Raw genomic sequence first — 24,025 nt, 5'->3', positions numbered from 1 at the left:
TTTAAAGCAGCTCATCTGAAGTGTTGGAATAATTTTATTCACTATAAAGCAACATGGTTGAAAGTCAATTTCTAGGTTAACATTTCTTAGGAAATAAATATTTCTGATGATAAAATGTATTAACACACATCAGCTGCTGTGTTCAATTTTTGGAGCTAAGAATTTTCACAGCTGGACTGGACTAATTTGTGAGATTACATAGGACAATCTAATATCAAAAACCATCTCTAATCAAAGATCAAGTTGGTAGTTATTGCTTTCTATTTTCTCAAATTAAAGAATTTTCTCAGAATTCTAAAATAACACACTCTGCCTGATTATCCCCAGTTCTACCACTGTTTCCTCTCAGTTCCTTATAGTCTCTGTTTTTAGCTGCTTACAGAATGCACAGAACAACTCGGTCTGGCCAGAGCAGCCTCCAAAATATACACCAAAGATGGAACCACCATAAGTTCCTTGCGCAATTTGGTTTTATGGGCTCTGGATGGATCTTGTATTCAGAGAGATTCTGAGGAACCAAAGGAAGAGGCAGACCCTGTTGGAACTGAAGAGACACCTGTTAAAAGTATGAAAGGTTGGTTACATGCTACAGAATTTAGCTGATTCTACTTATGTTTGGTCATATGAAAGTTATATGTACTTCTTTCATTCAGTCACTCCTTTGAGAATTAAAAAAAATTACAGGAAGATACTCTTCTATGAAATTCTCATATCATTTTTACCGTGCAGAATACTAAAGAAAAAAAATTTTTAATGCAAATTGGGTCTCAGAACCAAGACAATAACCAAGTTTCCTGGTGTTTATAAAATATGTCTGACAGTTTGGCTACTTTGTGCAACATGAGCAGGTTCTGTTTTTCTTTTTTTAATTTTATAATTTAAAAAAAATTATTTTTAATTGGAGGGTAATTGCTTTACAGTGTCATATTGGTTTCTGCCATACAACAACGTGAATCTGCCGTAAGTGGTTCAGTTCTTAAATTCAGAATCAAAACCAGCTGGACACCACTTAAGAAAGTTGGATTAGATCAGAGCAAATCTCTTCCCATGATTAGAAGAGAAAGTGTCCTCTCTACGCCTGCTGTCCTTTGACTCCTCTCGCCTGCCTCTGCCCATCTCCCCTGCTCCTAGAAACTCCCAGAAGCACCAGCAAATGTACCCCTAGTGCAGCTCCTAGAACATTGTCTTATACTTATCTGTTTACGTCTTTGTGCGTCTCGTTAGACTGTACAACTTGAAGGCATGGCCTTCAATATCATTATAAAATCATTAGAAAAAAATATTGGTCTCTGCCCCCAGTTCCTGGCACTGAACTCCCCAAATTCGTGCATTTTCCTAGGTGGTAAAGAGCACTTGTGTCCGCTTTTGTTCTAATTACTGACACAGGGCTCCAAACTTCTTTGGAGTTTCCTGGGTGCTAGCAGTGTCTTTGGTTCTAATGAGATGAGTCCTGGTGGACTCTGGATGGGGGCTGGTCACCAGAAAGTCCAAGCCGTGCTTAGAAACTTGGAATTGTCAACCCTGTTGCCTGTTCTTCAGAGAGGGACAGGAAATGGAGTTATGCTGAATCATGCCTACATGACTCATCGTTAGTTCCACTTCTAGTCCCTCTCTGAAGTCTCCATGAAAACCCCCAAAGTACAGGGTGCAGAGAGCTTCTGGTCTGGTGACCACATGGAGGTGCGTGGCGAGCGGAGTGTCAGAGAGAACATGGAGTCTTCCTCACCCTATGCCTCTCTTTCATCTGGATGTTTTATCTGTACCCTTTATCATATCCTTTTATAATAAATGCGCAAACAGTAAGTAAATGGTTTTCTTGAATTCTGTGAGCTGCTCTAGCAAATTAATTGAACCCGAGGAGGGTGTCATAGGAACTTCCAATTTACTGTCAATCAGTCAGAAGCACAGGTCTGGATGTCTGAAATGGGTGAGCAGGGAGCAGTGTTGTGAGACTGCACCCTTAACCTGTGAGATCTGAGCTTATCTCCAGGTAGGTAGTGTCAGAATTGAGTTAAATTGTAGGACATCTGCTAGTGTTTCACAGGTGGTTGGTGTGGAGAAAAAAATTCCACATGTCTGATGTCAGAAGCACTATGAATGTGATAGTAGTGTGAGAATAAAGAAGAGACACATAGGCGGGAGAGTGGGGTTTCCTTACTTAATCCCACACACATCATTAAATTGGCAGAGCATCAACCAAGCATTGATCTAAATGATATAGATTCATATGTATATGTATTCATAATCATATATACTCTTAGGAATACACATTCATATTTATGTGAACATTTAATGCCTAGCTGATCACTAAAGCATATAGTTCTGCCTTTATTTGGCACATGGAACATCTGATCTCCAGGTTCTGGAAGATTTACAATTTCGAACATTCTTCTTTCAAATTCTTATATAAAACCTGGTTGGAAGTAATGTGATTTCAAGCAGGTCTACCAAAAGGGTATGACCATCCCTTCCCCTCATATTCCAAAGGGTATCCTTGAATCATGCAGGTGCATTAGATTAGCTGGCTGTCCCCTTTACTGAATCATAACTTGGAGTTATGCCATCAGTTTGCATTGAGGAAGTTAAAAGAAACAGACATCAATCAAAAACTCAGTATCAGGCTTACTATTAATATAAAGGTGATGGTTAAGGTCACTGGCTCTGGAGGTAGATGGCCTGGATTCTAATTCTGATTCTGCCCCCACCTGGCTATGTGATGAAGTCTCAGTTATTGTGCAGAAGAGAAATGAACCTACTTCAGAGTATCATTTTGAGAATTGCATGAGATAATGTAGGTAGAGGTCTTAGTGAAATGCCCAGTACATAGTAAATTCTCAGCTTGTGTTAATTTGTATAGTAGGATACTATTAGCTGAATGACAAATAACCCCTTTATGAAGATCCTGAAGTGTTTCTCTCAGATCTCAGGACCTGGAAAAGTGTATCTTGAGGAATTCATCTCTCTCTGTCAGCCATTCATATCTTGAAATGGTGTTCTCCTCTTTGCTTTAGCCACAAGGACGCTCAGAGCCCAAATAGTGCTTTATCTCAAGCAAAGAAAACCATGTGGTATCATGTCTAATATCGTGATGATAATAAAAATATTATCTAGAATTTTTGGATGCTTGCACAATTAAATAGACTAATATTTTCTAAGCACTTCCCTTTTTAAAATCTTCCCAACAGCAGAATGAGATAGGTACTATTAATCATTTAATTGATGAATTCTCTGAAGCCCCTTATCTTTGGCTTTGGTCAATTCCTATACTCCTTTCTCCCTTTCCTTGCTTTTTCTATCTCTTTACTTTACCCTATTTCAGAGTAGATATTTGGGTAAGATATCTCTTATTTTTTTTAATAACTAGATACAGGATAAGAAAGGAATTAAGATGTGTATTTACAATAAAATTAGTTTAAATTATTTACTTGCATTGAAGTTTCTGATCAAAATTTATGTATTTGCATCTGGTTTTGGTGTTAACCTGCTTAAATCAAGTCATTAATGAAGAATGAAATATTTTGAAAAAACAAATGATTCAGCAAGCAAATTTATTCATTATTCATTGAACAATGGCAAATGTGTCATTTGTTTCCCAGGAAACTCAAGAATGAAAGTGAAAACCAAATCATCTCCAAAGTCTGTGACCTCTGATAGTTTGGATGATATAGATACGTCTTTGCTCATCCGCATCCTCAGAAATCCTATTGCCATCTGGGTATCTTGTGGTGAACCATTTCTGTCTCCAAATGGTCAGTGTTTTGTTTTTACTTTCTTTCAAGCAAGTGCATGAAGGGAGAGAGAAATTTTTTGTCACCATAAGAAAATGAATTAAACGTGTACAATGTCAACCTAATTACATCACATCTATGCAAAGAACAGGCGGTTCATCAATTAACATGTGCACAAGGATAGCTGTACTCTTATATTTGCACAATTGCCTATTTTTTTCTTACTGGAATGGAGTATTCTGCATAGAAAATGTCTAATTTAGTTGATAAAGAGATTCTTGGTCTATAAGACTGAGAATAATGGTATACATTAGAAAATAACAAATGAGTTTAATTCACACTGAAGACGACCTGTCTGCACATTTTCATTTTTAAGAATTGCACCCTTTAGGCAGTAGGTGGATGTTTAAAAAATGAATGGTTCCAAGCCAGGCTTTCATCACCTCCAAATAGTTTGTGGAAGTAGAAAATGAAATATGGCTATTGCATATGGTAAATCTATATAATAAAACAGCACTGTTCTTCTTTTCCCCCCTGCATTCCATAAAAAAATGCCTTAAGCCCTGTCATCTTTCAAATGAGATTTCTTTTAATGACCCTTACCTTTTAATTACTTATTTCTAATTGAATCTATTTCTTGAAGCAGAAACTTCTTTTTATAAATTATTGGCTTGCATGATAAATTATAGTTGATAAAAAGAATGCAAAATAAAACATCATGTGTTTTTATTATTCTAGCTTTGAAGAAAGCAGAAAAAATAGAAAGACAGAACTGGCTTAAAAAGGACAAAATTTTGGCTGATCTAGATGTCATGAAACACAAAATGAGACAGTTAAAAGGTCAGTAAGAACAAAATCAAGTATCACCATGGTTAAGTGTAGTCTCAATTTTCTGGTAGTTTTTTTCCTACCATTAGATACCAGATGTTTAACTGAATATTTTATATTACAAAAATCACTTGAGCGAATCTAAAACTTAATAATATATCTTCTCAGTACTGACTTTTATACTTGTAAATTTTATATTAATATGAATATCACATGATTTATATAGATGCATTTTTAAAATTTGGAGGATGTGTGGATCCTGTAACCAGCTTATTGATTTTGAAACAATTCCTGAACTGACATTTTGTGGACTTTGGAATTAGTCATTAACAAAGCTTTCCGTTATTTCTTGAGTATTTCTTGGGAAGAAGTTTTGTTAAATTAATCTGAATAAGGACTGAATCTAAGTTCTTCCAAGATTAGTGTCTTTATCTCAGAAGGGCTCTCTCCTGTTATGCAGTGTAAGGTATGTTATTCAGAGACAAAGTGATAAATTGACACTATTAGTCTTCTTCTTTCATCCTTTTTGTCACAGAATCTTAAGTTTCTAATCTTATATTGTTCCCAGTACTTGAGACACTGAATGATTCTTTGAGGATGCAAGTGCATTATGGACTTAGTCTGAGAAGGAATCCCTTTCAGGCTCTGTTACTGCCATAGCAGGATTTCAGCTCCTGAGTATTTGTACTGTCTGGCATCAAAAACATATGAACCTCACGTCAATAAATGAGACAATTAGTTCTAAGTGCCCTAGACAGCACTCTGGGTTGAAAGGGCTGTTTTTCAGTTTTTACCAGAAGAATTATTGCATCGAATTGAGAAGCATCTATTTCTATTGCTAACCTCTACTACTCTAACTTCTGGATATCTTCATTTGAAGGTACCATGGACACATCTATGATAACTAAAGTTGTCATATCGCCATGTGATGACCATGTTGTTGTTTAGTCACTAACTTGTGTCCAACTCTTTTGTGACCCCATGACTGTAGCCTGCCAGCCTCCTCTGTCCATGGGAATTTCCAGGCAAGAATACTTCAGTGGCTTGCCAAATTCCTTCTCCTGCGAATCTTCCTGACCCAGGGTTTGAACCTGCATCTTCTGCATTGGCAGGTGTATTATTTACCACTGAGCCACCTGGGAAGTTATCTTATCACTATTTTATTTCATATCATATTATATATCACACCAATGCCTCCTTTTTTTATTCTGTATACATTGCCACAATCCACTGAGGTATTCCAGCTCAAGGACCTGGGAGTCATCCTTGGCATTTCCCTCTATTACTATCTTTAAGCAAATATCCTTAAGTCTTACTGTTTTGAATGTGTTATTTTCAAATGAGTTCTACTGGCCTTAATTCCTACTATCATTATCCAAGTTCGAGCTATTGTTGCCTATTCCTTGGGTTCCTGGACCAGCTTTCTAACTGATCTCCCTGCCTCCCATCTTGATAGTGGTATCCATCCTAAGCATAAAGGTGACATTCTGGACCTGGAGTGATAATGCAGAAAGGCAAAGGAGTTACACTACTCCAGGCATAAAACCTTTCAAAGTTCCTCATTATCTTTATGGCAAAAGTGAAAGTCCTTAATATTGTCCTTCATGATCTGGTTCTCTGGAAACTTCTTCCTCCCCTTATTCATTCCACTCCACCCATGTGGAGTTTTTTTTTTTTTTTTTTTTTCAGTCCCCTAGACTTACAGGTGGAGAAGGCAATGGCAACCCACTCCAGTACTCTTGCCTGGAGAATCCCATGGACGGAGGAGCCTGGTGGGCTACAGTCCATGGGGTCGCTAAGAGTCGGACACAAATGAGTGACTTCACTTTCACTTTTCACTTTCAAGTACTGGAGAAGGAAATGGCAACCCACTCCAGTGTTCTTGCCTGGAGAATCCCAGGGACAGGGGAGCCTGGTGGGCTGCCGTCCATGGGGTCGCACAGAGTCAGACAACTGAAGTGACTTAGCAGCAGCAGCAGACTTATATGCTTTCTTAACTCTGAACTTTTGATACAATTTAGTTTCCTTTTGACACAATTTAGTTCTCTCTCCTGCTCTTTTGGATCACTTCTCATTATTTACTTTTCAGCTTACTTTCCTAACATTCTAGGTCAAGAATAGTATGGCTTATCATATCCTGAACCTCCCATCTGATAGCCCTTATCATTTTTTTTACATACTGGATCATGTGACTGTTTCTCCTATGTTATGTTATAACTTTTCCTATACTCTTATTTGTCCTCTGAGTAGTTGTGGAATTATTTAATTAAAGAATAACCGGAATTTCAACCACTTACCCCAATGAGTTTTCTAAGCTCTATTTTAATTTTTATCCAATTAAATCAATAGAAAGTAACGTTAAAAATAGTACCTGGCAGAGCTGCTTTTATTGAATTCTGATTTTATATTATGTCTTTAACTTTTATTATAACTCAGCATTAAAAAGACATTTTAAAATTCAGTTGGCATCATCTACAATCTCACTGTTGAAAACAGTCTGTTTGGTCAGATGGTGTCCATTATGGGGGAATCCATTAATGTAGTTTCTCTTAGATAAATCTTGTCTGTTACATTTTCTGCTATTAAATGTAAATTCAGAATAGGTCTTATTAAAATACCTATTCAGAGGATGGTCTTTTCTATTAATAATTGTTGGGATTATGAGAATAAGTAAGAACAAGTTTAAATTCAGTTAACTGCAGTCCCTGTTGGATTGTGAGCTTCTTGAGTATTGGATGAAAGAGGAGGTTTGGAAGATATGAATAGTGATGAAATTGATTATATCTTACTATTGTTCAGTTCAGTTCAGTCGCTCAGTCGTGTCCGACTCTCTGCGACCCCATGAATCACAGCACGCCAGGCCTCCCTGTCCATCACCAACTCCTGGAGTTCACTCAGACTCACGTCCATCGAGTCAGTGATGCCATCCAGCCATCTCATCCTCTGTCGTCCCCTTCTCCTCCTGCCCCCAATCCCTCCCAGCATCAGAGACTTTTCCAATGAGTCAACTCTTTGCATGAGGTGGCCAGAGTACTGGAGTTTCAGCTTTAGCATCATTCTTACTATTGTAGCCATTGGTAAATGCAGCAAATGTTCATTGAGCATATACTGTACTAAGCTGATTTTACATTTCATTTGTAAGCATGATCTTTGCTAATATTAATCAAATACTAGTAATAACTTTGTACAATTTTTATGATTAAGTTATAGATGTCAAATATTTATACATGCTTAGCACAGAATAAATATTCAATAAATATTGAGAAGGCTGCCCATTTTCCCACTTAGGGTCTTAGAAACTGATAAACAAAACTGAGGGATGGCAGATCAGGCCAAAGTATCACCTTTGTTACATATAAAGGCAATACTGGCACATTTTATTTAGTGTGAGAGCTAAATGGAACTGCTAACTAAATCCCAAGTGAGGTGGGCTAATCCTTTTAGGCATGTGTGGTGCTGAACCAGAATGGGCCCTCCCGATGAAGAAGAGGCCTGAGAAGAGCTATTCGGGTGAGATTTATAGTCAGAAAGAACAGCAAAGTACTCATGTGCTCTAATAGTTAGATTTGATTTCCTCCACTCCAGTATTCTTGCCTGGAGAGTCCCATGGACAAAGGAGTCTGGCGGACTACGGGCCATGGGGTCACAAAGAGTCAGACATGACTGAAGTGACTTAGCACACACACATGATTCCTCCCTCCCCAATCTCATGTAAATAAAATAGACAATATGGAAAATATAACAAAAATAGAAAACAATTTATTCAATGCATTTTTTTGTTTCTATTTATTATTCTTACCTTCATAAATAATAGTTTGCTATGAAAACCTTTCCCCAAACCCACACCTTTTGTGATGACATTATATCCTTTGCTGGCTAGAGGCACTGGCAAGCGCTTTCATTTTCTTAAGAACATTAGAAACAAGTTGACAAATACCAAATAATGCATAATGTTTTTTGCTGTTTCTTATGTTCAGATCCTGGCTCTCAACAGTGTAAATGATAAGCTATCAGAGAACTGCCTTTAGTTAAGCAAAATTGTAGTGTTCAAAATGCATTACAAATAAAATATTTATTGAGATATTATCCATAAGAATTTATGTGTCCTAGATTAATGCTACCAGCACATTATGAATAGAGTCAGCTAAAAACTATATTTAACATAAATTCGTGTTATGCATTTTTCTGACGCCACTATGCTCTTCTCCAAAGCAAGCTGGCTAACGGCATTGTCCCTGTAATTCATTGGCTGTTGATTCAATTATGTTTTCTTCACATCCATAAATTGCATATGAATGATAATAAGGTACATAGAGTTCTGATTTCCCTGAAAAGTCATTGCTGCCACCTATTTTTATTGCTGGATCTATTTTCACAAACTTGAGCTATAAAAGCACCAGCGCTTTATCCTCTACAAATACTGAGTTATTTCCAGAGGGCTGTGTTCATAGTCAGGGTATGAAAACCTGCACGTTAAGAGTCCCCTGGCAACAAAATTAGGACTTGACTTCATTTCAGTATTTCTATTGTTTTATCCATCTAAGTGTTACTTTCTCAAAGAAGCCTTCCCTGACACAGCAGACTAGGTCAGAAAGGCCTGTTACATGATTTTTTACACACCCTGTACTTCAGGGGTGCAACACACTTACAGTCAATTATTGGTGTAATCATTTCCTTGACATCTGGCTTCCTTTCCCAAGTGTAAGCCTTTGGGGCAAGGGCTTGGTCTCCTACATGTTTGTATTGGCACCATCTAGCACCATGTCTGACTCATAGCTGGTGTTCAGCGTCAATTTCTAGAAGGGATATACCAGAGAAAACATTATTTGTACCTTAAGAAGTTGGGAGATCAACTTCTCTGAGTATGAGACTCAGTGCTGAGTATATCTTCAACCCAGAAAAAGGGAACAATTTACTAAGTGTGACCTTTAAACGTCTTTTATAATGATTTAAAGTCATCTAGCTGAAAGAATACATAAATACAAATCACCACACTTATTAACTTATGCCTGTGGTTCTTTAGAATACAGTGTTCTAATAAATATTTTCTCTTATTACAGCTTCTTAAGAGCGCAAAGGACACAGCAGAGGTGTCAGAAACTAATCGTGCTCGCCGGGTATTATTAGATAGGAAAATAAAAGGCCTCCTGTCTCTTGGGTTAATATTATTTTAGAAATACTTAATCCCCAGGCTGCTAAGCTAATTGTGGGGGAAAGGCTTATTATTAGTGAAGAGAACAAAACATATGTTCCATGACTGGAAGAGATGATGGGCTATATAGGTCATGGATTCTATTTGACTAAATTACCAGTGAACCATATCGTGGATGAGAGGCTGGGGCCAGTGTGGAAGTCAGCATGCTATCTTTCTTTTCTATCTGTACAGTGAGTATGCATATCCTGGCTATTTAAAGCCTCCAGCTCCCATATGAAGAACCATTGTTAGATCTTATTACCTTAGGCATCTTCGCTTTTATGATATATTTAGTATTTTAGCCTCTGCTCCCAAGTGGAATGATTTATGCATAGAAAGCCAAACCAATTTATTTGAAATCTGAACGCCTATCATCAGAAGCAACATTTCTAGTGACTTCTTTCCCCAGGGCGGCGGGTAGCAGCATGTCAGCCAGCCACCATGGCTCCCAACAAAAGCCCTGTGCAGCTGGTGGTAGTGGAAGGAGGCTGGACTGAGCAGACTCAAGAGGAAATTAAACTCATGGACCTCATAAGACATACAGAGGTATGCTCTTTAGGACTCCAGACATTAAAGGCTCAGCCTCTTTTATAAGCTTTTAAAACTACAGTATTAAATTTTTTTACATTATGCTATTAATTTATTCTTAGCATCTGGTCGGTTATGACCACATAAGCATATGCCAAGCATTGAGTTGGCATTTGGAGAGTAGCTATCTAAGAGACAGCCAGCTCCTAGGAAAGTCTGTTTTGTTTGAATGGAGACCAGAAATTATGAACTTAGCAAAGAAGAGAAAAAGGCCCAGTGGATATGTATGAAGGTAATTATAATAAGTGTAGTCAAGTTGAGCCTTATGGCTTCATTGCTCATCACTCCTAAGGGTATGTCTCAATATGTAAAAAGAGGAAGGAGCAAAATACTAATTGCAGTGGAGACATTCAGAAGTGAGGAATTCAAAAAAGCAGTTTCAGTCCAGTTGATTAATCAGTCAGGATTGCGAGAAATAAAAAAGTCAAGACAAGAAAGGTCAGCTGTTGAGAGAGGGCTGGGGATAGAGACTGGGGAAAACTTTTTGCTTTGTGAAGTTTTTCATCAAAATGATGTGTTCTTATTTAATAGGGTTTCTCAAATCGTGAAATGTGTTCAATCTAAATCTTAGGCGTGTGCCCAAGTCAAGGTTACTAGGAAAAAAAGAAATTGACATTGCTAGAAATATGACTTCTTGCCAAGCTAAGAAGGATAAATCACTGACCAGGGAATGAATGCAAAGCATTGAACTAGGACATGCTTGAAGTAGGATGAAAAGCTGCCTGGCAGGGATCTGGCAGAGTATAAGGGTGGCTGCTGTATTTTAAAAGACAGAGAGTAAAGATTTAAACAACAGTCATGTACATTCCCTTAAGCGTTTCTTGGTTAAAGGAAATGATGTTGTGATTCTAATAAAAAACTCATTTGTTAGATGCAGAGAAATCACTCAGTAGGAGAAACACCATGCACAAATCCAAAAACACATCTCTATTCATTTCTCTAAATTATAAATGAAAGTTAAGTACTTTGCCAAAATAAGTGCCTTATTGTTACTACTCTAACGGCTATTACTGCCTATAGTGATTCACCGAAGCAAGGGGAATTTCAGAAGAGTCAGTGATAGGAGATGGTAATGCATTTCCTAAATTTTTTTCAACATAACATACAATGATAAGATATTCCTGTCTAAGATATTCCTGTCTTTCACACACACACACACACACACACCACACTAAACAGACAGTTCTCTAACCATGGCACTCTCTGGACTTTTCTTAACAGGCACACCTTTCTGAAGTCCAAGAACTGCAATCCAAAAGAAATTCTCTCATTGCACCTAAATGTACAGCATTCAAGCAGAGCAACCTGTATAAACAGCCCAATGCAAAACGAGTATGGATTTACCTAAATGGAGGTAGACTTGAAGATGGCACTTATGCCTGGGGCAAAACTATTTCAGAGGTAAATTTAGTGTGAAAGGAGAATGTTTCATAAGGCTGGGTTCAAATGCCAACTCTGACATTTCTAGATTGTTAGATCAGGCAAATTATTTTCCCTCTCTAAACCTCATTTTCTCATCTGTAAAATGGGAGAGTAATACTTTCCTCACAGGGTTGAGATGATGATTAAATGAATTTATGTGTGTGAAAATCTGGAGGACAGCTCTGCGTGACGTAATGTGTGCACCAGAATGACGCTTGGCTGGCAGAGAACAATAACAGTTAAACCCTCTGCAGTCAAAGAGTAAAATCTAAACTTGAAAATAATTTCAAATAGTTTTCCTCTTCCATTTTAAGCCTCATTCATAAAAGTGTGATTATCCTCTAGATATGTTCTCTGTGGGAAAACCACAGTATCACTAGAGGAGACCTGTCATATTCTTGATGCCCAGAGTCTGAGAATTACAGCAGACTTTCCACTTTCCAAAAGTAAAAGACTGACTAAGGAAAAGATGAGTAGCAGTTCATTTATTGTTTGCAATATCAGGATACAACTCTCAAAGTTGATATTTTGTCTTCATCTTTCTTTAAATAAAATCTTTAGGTACCTAGGAAATGGATTTTGGTAGAATTTCAAAAATTCTTATTTGTTGCAGTGATATCTTATAATACATTGTAAAAATGTCCTTATTATTCTTTTGTGAAATGTTTTTATAACTTTTTCTGGGACAAGAGGAAGTCACGTAAGGATGAGATGTTGGTGGAGGATGGAGGAAAAGGCAAGACAGTGCAACAGATGAGCCTGGAGGAGTTCATGGAGGCTGCTGGGGCACCAAGCGTGTCAGGGGTGCTGCAGAAGGGCTGTGCCCCTCACCGTTGGTGATTTCAGAGTGTGATGGAGACCACCCTTCTTTGACAGGGACTTTGAATAAGAACTGTGAAAGCAATTACATCTCAGAAGTTGACAACAGATTTGCTGTGCTTGAGAAAGAGAAAAATGCAGACAATACATTCAAAACTAGGAATATAAGCAAAGGGACTTTATACACATGAAGAAAAAGAAAGTGATTTTTTAAAAATGAATGAGAGCTTTTTCAGGAGAGAATATCCTAGAACAATTTTTATAAAAAAGCTGAAACATTTCTCAGAAAATCACAGTTTATTAAATTGTACCTGACCATTGCAACAAGAGCTCACACGTTAGTGAGGGAATATGAAATGATTAATAAATAAAGAGTAGAGCAAAGACAATAGGATTAAAGATGGACTTTCAAACTCAGGAGAGCAATAACTTAGAGTAACTTTTATAAAAATTACATATACCTAGTGAAGGAATGACTTTTGGATTTATGTGACTCTCATGTAGCATGTAAAAGGCACTCCATACATATTATTCCATGATCATACAGTTTTTTTTATGAGCTTTGTACATAAAGGGCACTGTGCTAGAAGCTATAAAGTATTACTCTAATTTATGTGTGTGAAAAGAGTTTGAAAAGTTTATAGTGTAGTATAATCAACAGGTTAACCTCAATAGCAGTGGTAGCAATAGGAGACATAAAATAGCACATGAGCTTTGTTCTCATTACATTCGTATTTACAACTGGCAAAACATCTGAAAATACATCAAGCTTTACTTAGGTTTATAAAGAAATGGGCACTCTCATGTTAATAGGAGTACAACTTTTTGCAGGACCATGTGGCTATACAAAGCATAAGAAAATGCACTTCTATTATTGAATCTTATCCCAAGGATATTTTCATGAATTTATGCAAAGGTTATTTGATAACAGTATTTATCATAGGTTATTTATAGCATAGAAATATTAGAAATAAACACAAATAGGGAGCTGGTTAAATGAATTATAGTATGTAGAATGGGATATTATAAATAAAATCAACTTTAGAAAGAATAATGACAATAAAGATGTTCAAGATATACTAAATGAAAGAAGCATACTATAAAGCATATAGAGTTGAATTCTATAAACATGTATGCACACACATTAAAGAAAAAGACTGGATGGATTTTATTTTTGGAAGTGTTTATTGGATGGTCTTATTACTGGTGATCTAATAGAGACGGTCTTTCTTTATTATGTGTTTTTCTGTGTTCCATATTTTGTTATGCTGAACCCAGATTGTAAGAAGAATGCGTTTGCTAAGGGAGCTGCCACTCCTTTTAGAGAAGTACTAACAGCATGTGATAAAGGTCAGATCAGTAGTCCATTCAGGAAGATCAATAGTAGTTCAGAGGAGGGAACATCGTGCCCACCTGGGGTGAAGGAGAAAGCTCCACAATGGACTCGATCAGGACCTCTGATGGAATTTGATCAATGGGGAAGAGTCAGCATTTAGGCAGAGTAAGGATGAGGAGCAGCACACACAGAGGCATGGAGGTTAGATCATAAACCAATTAAGTATTAATAGATGGTACTTGAGCTAAGAAATAGGGAGAGATACAGACAACTGGAGAAATTGTTTAAAAGCATGTATGGTGGACACCATATACTCTCGGTATAGTCTACGTGGGCTGCCATAACAAAAAACCACAGACTGGGTGGCCTAGACAACAGAAATATATTTCTCACACTTCTGGAAGCTGGAAATTCCAAGATCAAGGTGCCATCAGGGTTGGTTTCTGATATGGACTCTCTTTCTGGGTTGCAGATGGCTGACTTCTCACCATTGTGTGCTCACACAACCTTTCCTCTGTCCTTATGTGGAGAGAGAGCACGCGCTCTCATGTCTCTTAACCTATGAGTTTTGGGGAGGACACAGTTCAGTCCGTTACACTACCCCAGACTAAAGCACATGAGCCGCTAGTTGTCTCTGAATAAGGCAATGGCATGGTAAAGCCAATGTTTGGAGGAGATTAATGTAGCCTTGGTGTATAGGATACTTAGGCAATGTCTAGAAAGCTTTCTTCATATTAGTTCTTCTTTTGTTTTGTTAAAAAATGTTCTTTCTAATCTCTTTCCTTTCCTTTTCCATTCTGTTTTTGTTTTTAGGGATCTGTTTGAGATTCTTCGTGATCAATTAGAAATGTGTCTTTTCAGGCTATCAGCCTGTAAAGTATACTCCAGGAAAATGGACCGTGGGTGTGAAACTATAGGAAGAGTAGGGTTCAGATTTTACTGGGTGAATCTGGCTAACAATGCCGATTCCAGAGAAGCTCAGAGTTTCAGTGGCTGGTACTTTTACCCGAAGAATGAGGAACAGAATGCTTTTCAGAGTGCTTCCCTCTACTTTCTACAACGAAACCCCCAGATGGTGTTTGAATTCCATTAATGCAGGTTTTCCCCTCGACGTCTTTCACTGCTGTGGCTATTCTGGATGATTTAACCACATTCTTCCTATCCAGTCTTTGAATGTGGGTGGAGCATCTCTCATCTCCAACTGATGTAGGGTCATCTGTCATCGGTGTGTTCCCCGCCCCCACAGGGTTAGTGGTTCTTTTTTCAGGGCCATCATATTTCTCTGATTTATGACTGTCCAAGCCCTTCCTTCTATGGTCCTGTAGCATCTGTCTTCTCCCATCCCTGCAATATCTTTCCGATTCCACAGAATTTCAAAACCAATGTGCTCTCTCACAGCCAAGCATAGTTCTGAATTCATGAGTGGAAGCTGAATGAATGAGAAACAGATTTTTTAATTTGTAGAGGGCAGTAGCTCATGTCCTCAGGGAATATGAAATAGTTCTGTGGTGCCCATGTACACCACCCTGAGAGTACCCGGTCTATGAAAACTCACAAAATAAGTGAAGAATTATGTAAAGAACATTGTTCATTTATTATGAGCTTTTGTTATTGCAGAATTTAAACATGTAATTTATATTACCCACTTTAAAGGAGGAACTTGAGTAAATTTACATATATTTGAAAAGCTGAGAATTAAGAACATCGTTAAAGGTCAAAAGTTAACTGGACATTTTAGAACCTAATTGTACTGAAATGTCTTTTTTTCCTCCCAAATTTATTTTTTTTTAAAGATTTTTTGTAAACTCATTAACTGAGTCTGGTGTAAAATAGATCTTCGTGAAAACCAAGTGAAACAGCTGTAGATTTAACTCCTATTTGTATTTAGTATACGTTTATATTAAATAACATTCATTCACTTGATTATAATAGGCTTCCTAGGTGGCGATAGTGGTAAAGAACCTGCCTGCCAGTTCAAGAGACATGAAATGCAGGTTCGATCCCTGGGTCAGGAAGATCCTCTGTAGGAGGGCGTGGCAACTCACTCCAGTCTTGCCTGGAGAATCCCATGAACAGAGGAGCCTGATAGGCTACAGTCCATAGGTCGCAAACAATAGGACATGACAGGCAATTTAGCATGAATTTGGCATGAAGGCACCCATCTAATTATAAATAGGAAACATAATTTCTATAGACTAGTGACATTTTAGTGGTAGTGACATTTTAGTGGTAAAGTAGGGGAAAATGGAGAAGGCAATGGCACCCCACTCCAGTACTCTTGCCTGGAAAATCCATGAACGGAGGAGCCTGGTTGGCTGCAGTCCATGGGGTCGCTAAGAGTCGGACACGACTAAGCGACTTCACTTTCACTTTTTACTTTCATACATTGGAGAAGGAAATGGCAACCCACTCCAGTGTTCTTGCCTGGAGAATCCCAGGCACGGGGGAGCCTGGTGGGCTGCCGTCTATGGGGTCACCCAGAGTCGGACACGGCTGAAGCGACTTAGCAGCAGCAGCAGCAGGGGAAAATAGAAGAGTTATCCTTATGTAGGATTTTTTTTCAGGGACTTCCGGAGTGGCACAGGCAGTAAAAAATCTGCCTGCAATACAGGAGACCCGGGTTTGATTCCTGGGTTGGGAAAATCCCTTGGAAAAGGAAATGGCAGCCCACTCTAGTATTCTTGCCTGGAGAATTCCATTGGCAGAGGAGCCTTATGGGCTACAATCTGTTGCAAAGAGTTGGACAAAAGTGAAGCAGCAACATCAGGGTTTTTTTCAAGCTGCAGGAATTTCTTCCAGAGACCTATCTACATATTTCTAGGACAGCTCCCCCACTTCTCCCAGCCAAGGTAGAAACTCAGTTATCCTACTCTGGTTGCCTTGGAGCTGGGAAAAAAAATACATAATAATAGCCGCTAGGACTGAATTGTGGTCCCCTTTTCCCCACTTCTAGTTCTTATGCTAAAATCCTAACCTCCAATGTGATTGTATTTGGAGACAGGGCTTTGAAGAGGTAATTAATGTTATGTGACCTTAAGGGTGGAGCCCTAACCTGAAATAATGTGCAGGTTTATAAGAAGAGAAAGAGAGATTTCTCTCTCTTCTCCCATCATATGAGAACACCACAGGAAGGCAGCTGTCTATAAGCCAGGAGAGCTCTCACCAGAAACCGTATTAAATCACAGCCTGGTCTTGACTTAGCCTCCAGAACTGGTGGTATTCGTTTTGGCAGCCTACGCAGAAGATAGCGACTATTACTATGGAAAATTTAGGAAAACTGCAAAACTGTATGAAACCATATGAATCTGTTGTAATTAATATGAAATATTGGATTATTTGAAGAATAGATTATTGTTCTATTTTCTAATTGTAGAACAGCATACAGTCATTTTTGCATTAAAATTAGAAACAGAAAAAGCACCAAGAAGGAAATGAAAATTCTGACTCCCACAAATAACCACAATTGTTATAATTTTAGTAGATCTATTCGCATGGTTTCTATATATTTATACATTTGTTTGCCATTGTCATCAGGTTAGATTACATTAATATGTGTAATTATTCATCAAACAAGCTCGTGTAACTTTTTGCCTGCATAATTTAATATTCTTTATCAAAACATTATTTTCAATGGCATTATCATGTTCTATTAAATGGTTGGATTATTACTTACTCATCCAGTTTTCTATTGTTTGCCATTTAGATTGTTTCTAATTTTGCTATCATAAAACATAATCCAAATAACTAACTACACGTAAGTCCTTTTAAAATTTCTGATTATCTCTGCCAAATAAATTCTTAGAAGAATTTCTAGGTCAAATTATGTAGATGTGTTGGAGAATTTTGACAGCTATCACCAGATTGTTTTCTAGGAATATTTCAGCACCTGATGCTCCCACAAGTTTGAATGAGAGTTCCTACTAACATGCTGTTTACATGAGTAATCAACAATGCTAATTGCAGCCACTTAGAAATATGTATTTGCAAGTTGACAGGAGAGAATGTTATATCTGTTTCAATTTATATGTCTTTAATTACTTGTAACAGTGATTTTTATTTGTTTTGCTTTGTTTTTACCATTTATTAGTACTCTGTGAATATTTTTCACACTAATATAAATTTTCTTCTTCTATGACAATAAGCTATGCATAACTTTGTCAGATTTATTATAACAAATTTCCAATTTGCCATGTTGTCTGAGAGATTTTTTAATGTGCAGAAATTAATGTATTTTTAAAGTTTGTTCTTAATTTTTCAAGTTCCAATAGTATTTTACTATCCTTATATAAGACTTCCCTGGTCGCTCAGATGGTAAAGAATCTCCTGCAATGTAGGAGACCTGGGTTTGATCTCTGGCTCAGGAAAATTCCCTGTAAAAGGGAATGGCTACCCATTCCAATATCTTGCCTGGAGAATTCCATGGATAGAGGAGCCTGGTAGACTACAGTTCATGGTGTTGCAAAGAGTCAAACACAACTGGGCGACTTTCACTGTTTCGTGTCATAAGAGACACAGATGTATAGAACAGTCTTTTGGACTCTGTGGGAGAGGGCGAGGGTGGGATGATTTGGGAGAATGGCATTGAAACATGTATAATATCATATGTGAAACAAATCACCTGTCCAGGTTCCATGCAGGATACAGGCTGCTCGGGGCTGGTGCACTGCGATGACCCAGAGGGATGGAATGGGGAGGGACGGGGGAGGGGGGTTCAGGATGGGGAACACATGTACACCCATGGTGGATTCATGTCAGTGTATGGCAAAACCAATACAATAGTGTGAAGTAATTAGCCTCCAATTAAAATAAATAAATTTATATTAAATAATAATAATAAAATAAAAACAGACTAAAAAATTCATCTGATTTTTTCTTAAGATTTTTATAATCTTACTTTTTAAACTGTGTAAAACTTTTTTCTGGTGTAAAATTTGAGTGAAGCTATTTTCTCTGCCTTATTTGGGGCTTAAAATTACTATCTCAGCCCTACTTACCGAATAATCATTTTTGTTCTTCCCACTGAGTTGGAATACAAACTTTATGGTTATATATACTGAATGCCTATTAGCGTCTTCTTTTAAGCTATCTGATACTTTTAGAATTATTATAGCTTTAATATATTTTTAAAATCTGATAGGAGTTTCCTATTGTTGTACTTTTCAGTTTTTACTTAATGATCTTTGCCTGGTGGTATTTTTTTTTAATTTTATTTTATTTTTAGACTTTACATAACTGTATTAGTTTTGCCAAATATCAAAATGAATCCGCCACAGGTATACATGTGTTCCCCATCCCGAACCCCCCTCCCTCCTCCCTCCCCATTCCATCCCTCTGGGTCGTCCCAGTGCACCAGCCCCAAGCATCCAGTATCGTGCATCGAACCTGGACTGGCAACTCATTTCATACATGATATTTTACATGTTTCAATGCCATTCTCCCAAATCTTCCCACCCTCTCCCTCTCTGGTGGTATTTTTTAAAATTTCATTTATGTATTCATTTGTTTTGGCTGTTCTGAGTCTGTGGCTATTGCTGCCCAGGCTTGTCTCTAGTTGTGGCAAGTAGGGGCTACTTTCTAGTTAAGGCGCGTGGCCTTCTCACTGAGGCGGCTTCTGTTGCAGAGCACGGCTTCTAGTGCATGTGGGCTTCAGTCGTTTCAGCCTGTGGGCTCAGTCGTTAGTTTCCTGGGCTCTAGAGCACAGGCTCAATACACGGTTTAGTTGCTCCATATAATGAGAAACCTTCCCAGAGTGGGGATTGAATTCATTTCTCCTGCATTGGCAGGCAGATTCTTTACCACTGAGCCACCACGGAAGCCCTGTTGATTTTTCTAGTTGACTTTTGTAATTGCACCTCAACACCCTAAAATCATCCTACAAAGTTTTGACTATAGCTGTGTTAGGCTATTATTTTCATAAGAATCGACACCTTTTAGAATATTCGATCTTTGCAGCCAGATTGAATTGTGTGACATTGTTTTATATATATAAATATTTTTGTCCTTCAATAAAAATTTAAAATTTTTATAAGGGCCTAATATTTTAAATTAATTGTCGCTCTGAGTAGCTTTGATGTTGGAATGAACTTCCCCCACTGTATTTCTTAAATACATATCTTTGGTGAACAGCAACAAAAAACAATCAATGATTTATAATTTATTTTGTGCTTGACAACTTTATTAAGCATTCTTTTTGTTAATTTCTCATCCATTTCCATAAATTTTCTAAGAATGATATCATATTAAGTTCCTCTGGTGATGATTTTACCTATTCTTTCAGAACTATTTCTTTTATTTTGATTTTGTTTTATTGTATTGATTAATTAAAAGATGCTTGCTCCTCGGAAGAAAAGCTATGACAAAACTTGACAGTGTATTTAAAAAGCAGAGACATCCTTTTGCTGATGAAGGTCCGTAGAGTCAAAGCTATGGTTTTTCCAGTAGTCATGTATGGACATGAAAGTTGGACCATAAAGGAGGCTGAGTCCCGAAGAATTACTGCTTTAGAACTCTGGTGCTGGTGAAGACTATTGAGAGTTCCTGATGCTGGGAAAGAATGAGTGCAGGAGGAGGAACGGGCAACAGAGGATGAGGTGGTTGGATGGCATCACTGACTCAATGGACATCAGTTTGAACAAACTCTGGGAGATAATGAAGGACAAGGACGCATGGTATGCTTCAGTCCAAGTAGCTGCAAAGAATTGGATACGACTGATGACTGAACAACAACAAAAATAGTAGTAAAAATAAATATCCTTCAGTTCAGTTCAATCGCTCAGTTATGTCCAACTCTTTGCGGCCCCATGGACTGCAGTACACCAGGCCTCCCTGTCCATCACCAACTCCTGGAGTTTATTAAAACTTATGTCCATTGAGCCGGTGATGCCATGAAGCCATCTCATCTTCTGTCACCCCCTTCTTCTCCCACCTTCAATCTTTCCCAGAATCAGGGTCTTTTCCAATGAGTCAGTTCTTTGCATCAGATGCCCAAAGTATTGGAGTTTCAGCTTCAGCATCAGTTCTTACAATGAATATTCAGGACTGATTTCCTTTGGGATGGACTGGTTGGATCTCCTTGCAGTCCAAGGGACTCTCAAGAGTCTTCTCCAATTGATGTTCAAAAGCATCAATTTTTTTGGTGCTCAGCTTTCTTTATAGTCCATCTCTCACATCCATACATGACTACTGGAAAAACCATAGCTTTGACTAGATGGACCTTTGTTGGTAAAGTAATGTCTCTGCTTTTTAATGTGATGTCCACTTTTCCTCCAAGGAGCATGTGTCTTTTAATTTCATGGCTGCAGTCACCATCTTTAGTGATTCTGGAGCCCCGAAAAATAAAGTCTGCCACTGTTTCCATTATTTCCCCATCTATTTGTGATGAAGTGATGGGACCACATGCCATGATCTTCATTTTCTAAATGTTGAGTTTTAAGTCAACTTTTTCACTCTCCTCTTTCACTTTCATCAAGAGGCTCTTTAGTTCTTCTTTGCTTTCTGCCATAAGGGTGGTGTCATCTGCATATCTGAGATTATTGATATTTCTCCCAGCAATCTTGATTCTAGCTTGTGCTTCTTCCAGCCCAGCATTTCTCATGATGTACTCTGCATATAAGTTAAATAAGCAGGGTGACAATATACAGCCTTGGCATACTCCTTTCGTGATTTGGAACCAGTCTGTTGTTCCATATCCAGTTCTAACTGATGTTTCTTGACTTGCATACAGATTTCTCAGGAGGTAGGTCAGGTGGTCTGGTATTCCCATCTCTTGTAGAATTTTCCACAGTGTGTTGTGATCCACACAGTCAAAGGTTTTGTCATAGTCAATAAAGCAGACGTAGATGGTTTTCTGGAACTCTCTTGCTTTTTCAATGATCCACTGGATGTTGTCAATTTGATCTCTGGTTCTTCTGCCTTTTCTAAATCCAGCTTGAACATCTGGAAGTTCATGGTTCGTGTACTGCTGAAGCCTGACTTGAGGCAGAACTTGATAGAGTTCTTCAGGCACTCTATCAGATCTAATCCCTTGAATCTATTTGTCACTTCTACTGTATAATCACAGGTGATTTGATTTAGGTCATACCTGAATGGTCTGGTGGTTTTCCCTACTTTCTTAAATTTCAGTCTGATTTTGGCAAAAAGTTCATGATCTGAGCCACAATCCGCTCCCAGTCTTGTTTTTGCTGACTGTGTAGAGCTTCTCCATCTTTGGCTGCAAGGAATATAAATCAGTCGATTTTGGCATTGACCATCTGGTGATGTCCACGTGTAGAATCTTCTCTTGTATTGTTGGAAGAGGGTGTTTGTTATGACCAGTGCATTCTCTTGGCAAAATTCTGTTAGCCTTTCAACTGCTTCGTTTTGTACTCCAAGGCAAAATTTGCCTGTTACTCCATGTATCTCTTGACTTCCTACTTTTTTGGGTGTTAGTTCTAGAAGGTCTTAAATATTCTTAATGATGGAAAAAAGAAGAAACAGGATCTTTTCCCCTCCATAAATAGAAAGTTGGAATGCTTTGTTTTTTGATTTTTCCTTTTCCATGTCCCTTTTTAGTGATGTTTTACATTTTTACTTTCCCTATAAAGACTTATTTTAAAAGTTTAAATTGATTTATTTTCTAACCATTTTTTATAACAGTTGTATCATGTTCTAGTGATCTTCCTGCTTAATATGAGTCATTTTATACCATGACTTTTCCATAGTGAAAGAATTTCATTCTTTTTTTTTAATAATCTGAAATGTATCTGAGCGATATGTTTTCTGAATTTTTCTACATATAAGAATATCTTTTGTTTCCTGTAACCAAAGTAATAATTTAGCTGGAAACTGAATTCTTACACTGAAACCTTTTCCCCTAAAAGGTTCATTTTCTTTAGTAGTCAGTGTTGCAGAAAACAGGTCTAAACATAACTGAATTTTCCCCCCTTGTCTGAAATTCTTATTTTTAACCCAGTTAAAGTTAAATATTAGTCATTTTTTCATTAACTTTGCCATATCTTGGGTTAACCTATTTGATATGAAGACATGTTTGAAAAAAGAGGATTTTCTTCTGTGTTTTTTTTTAATAATTCCTTAAATTTATATATTCTGAATTCTTCTCCACTAATATAGGTTTAATATCTGATGTCCTGATGTGACAAATGTTTCACTTTTCTCTTATAAATTTTGTCTTATTCTTCCTCTATTTCCTAGGAGATTTTCTCAACTTGATTTTCTATAATATTCAGTCTGCTTTTTTTCTGTTTTAAAGACAGAGTTTAATTCTACTGCTGAATCTTTCATTTCATTGACTCTCATTCAGCTCTCTATTCATATCAATTTAAAACTCTGTTACTTCTCTTACCAGCTGTGTGACCTTGGTTATGATATTTAGCCTCTCTCTTCTCCATTTTTCTCACCAAGAAAAAGAAGATCATAATTATTCCCACAAAATAAAATTAGATTATCCTTAGAAACTTTTAAATAAGTTTCTAGCCCATAGAAATGTGCCAGTAAATTTAAACTGCTATTATGATGATCATCATCACCATCACCATCATTATCTCTGCCTGTGTCTCAGCAATGCTCCTTTCCTTTAAGCTGTGGTCATCTCACTTCTGTGTGTGTGTGTGTGTCTGTGGAAGTCATATTTTATTAAAATTGGGGGAGCACAATACAGATACTCTAAAATGTATCTGTGCTCTAAATCTTTTTAAAAAACCTCTTCACCTTGTGTACAGATACTGTTTATGTTATAGAATATTTTCACAATCCTCTTATTGCTGAGGTTCATTTTTCTATTTATATCTCTGTGTACAAGGAGAGCTCTATTGACAGGAGACACTAGTTCTCTTTTGTTCCCCTAAATTTTGACTTGGGAGCTGTAGGATCCTCCTGTAGATCCTGAATCAGAATCAAATTGCTGCTGACTGGCTATTATTCAGCAAGGGGTATAGGACTGCATTTAAGTCTTTCCTCCCACTGCTCCTGTCTGACTACCTCCTCTACAATGGGAATGTATTCTGGGATAATTTCTGTTACTGCTCAATTCAGGGCATCCATCCCTTGCTCAAAATACTGGGTGAAAAATTCAGTCTCTGAATTGTATGATCTCATGCAATAGAGAGATTGTCT

General features: G+C 37.6%; 1 protein-coding gene across 1 annotated transcript in view; it reads left to right on the top strand.

Annotated features, from left to right (window-relative positions):
* The window catches only part of DCDC1 (doublecortin domain containing 1), a 477,869-nt gene that overhangs the window by 447,983 nt on the left and 5,861 nt on the right, over positions 1-24,025 (top strand). Inside the window, exons 31-35 of the mRNA XM_055549196.1 lie at positions 373-574; positions 3,597-3,749; positions 4,467-4,568; positions 10,160-10,296; positions 11,560-11,739. Coding sequence (XP_055405171.1) covers positions 373-574; positions 3,597-3,749; positions 4,467-4,568; positions 10,160-10,296; positions 11,560-11,739 — 774 coding nt within the window. The remainder of the gene's footprint in view (positions 1-372; positions 575-3,596; positions 3,750-4,466; positions 4,569-10,159; positions 10,297-11,559; positions 11,740-24,025) is intronic.

Source organism: Bubalus kerabau, chromosome 15 (assembly GCF_029407905.1).
Source record: "Bubalus kerabau isolate K-KA32 ecotype Philippines breed swamp buffalo chromosome 15, PCC_UOA_SB_1v2, whole genome shotgun sequence".
NCBI classification, from domain to species: Eukaryota; Metazoa; Chordata; class Mammalia; order Artiodactyla; family Bovidae; genus Bubalus; species Bubalus kerabau.
This window is presented reverse-complemented; position numbering and strand designations above follow the sequence as displayed.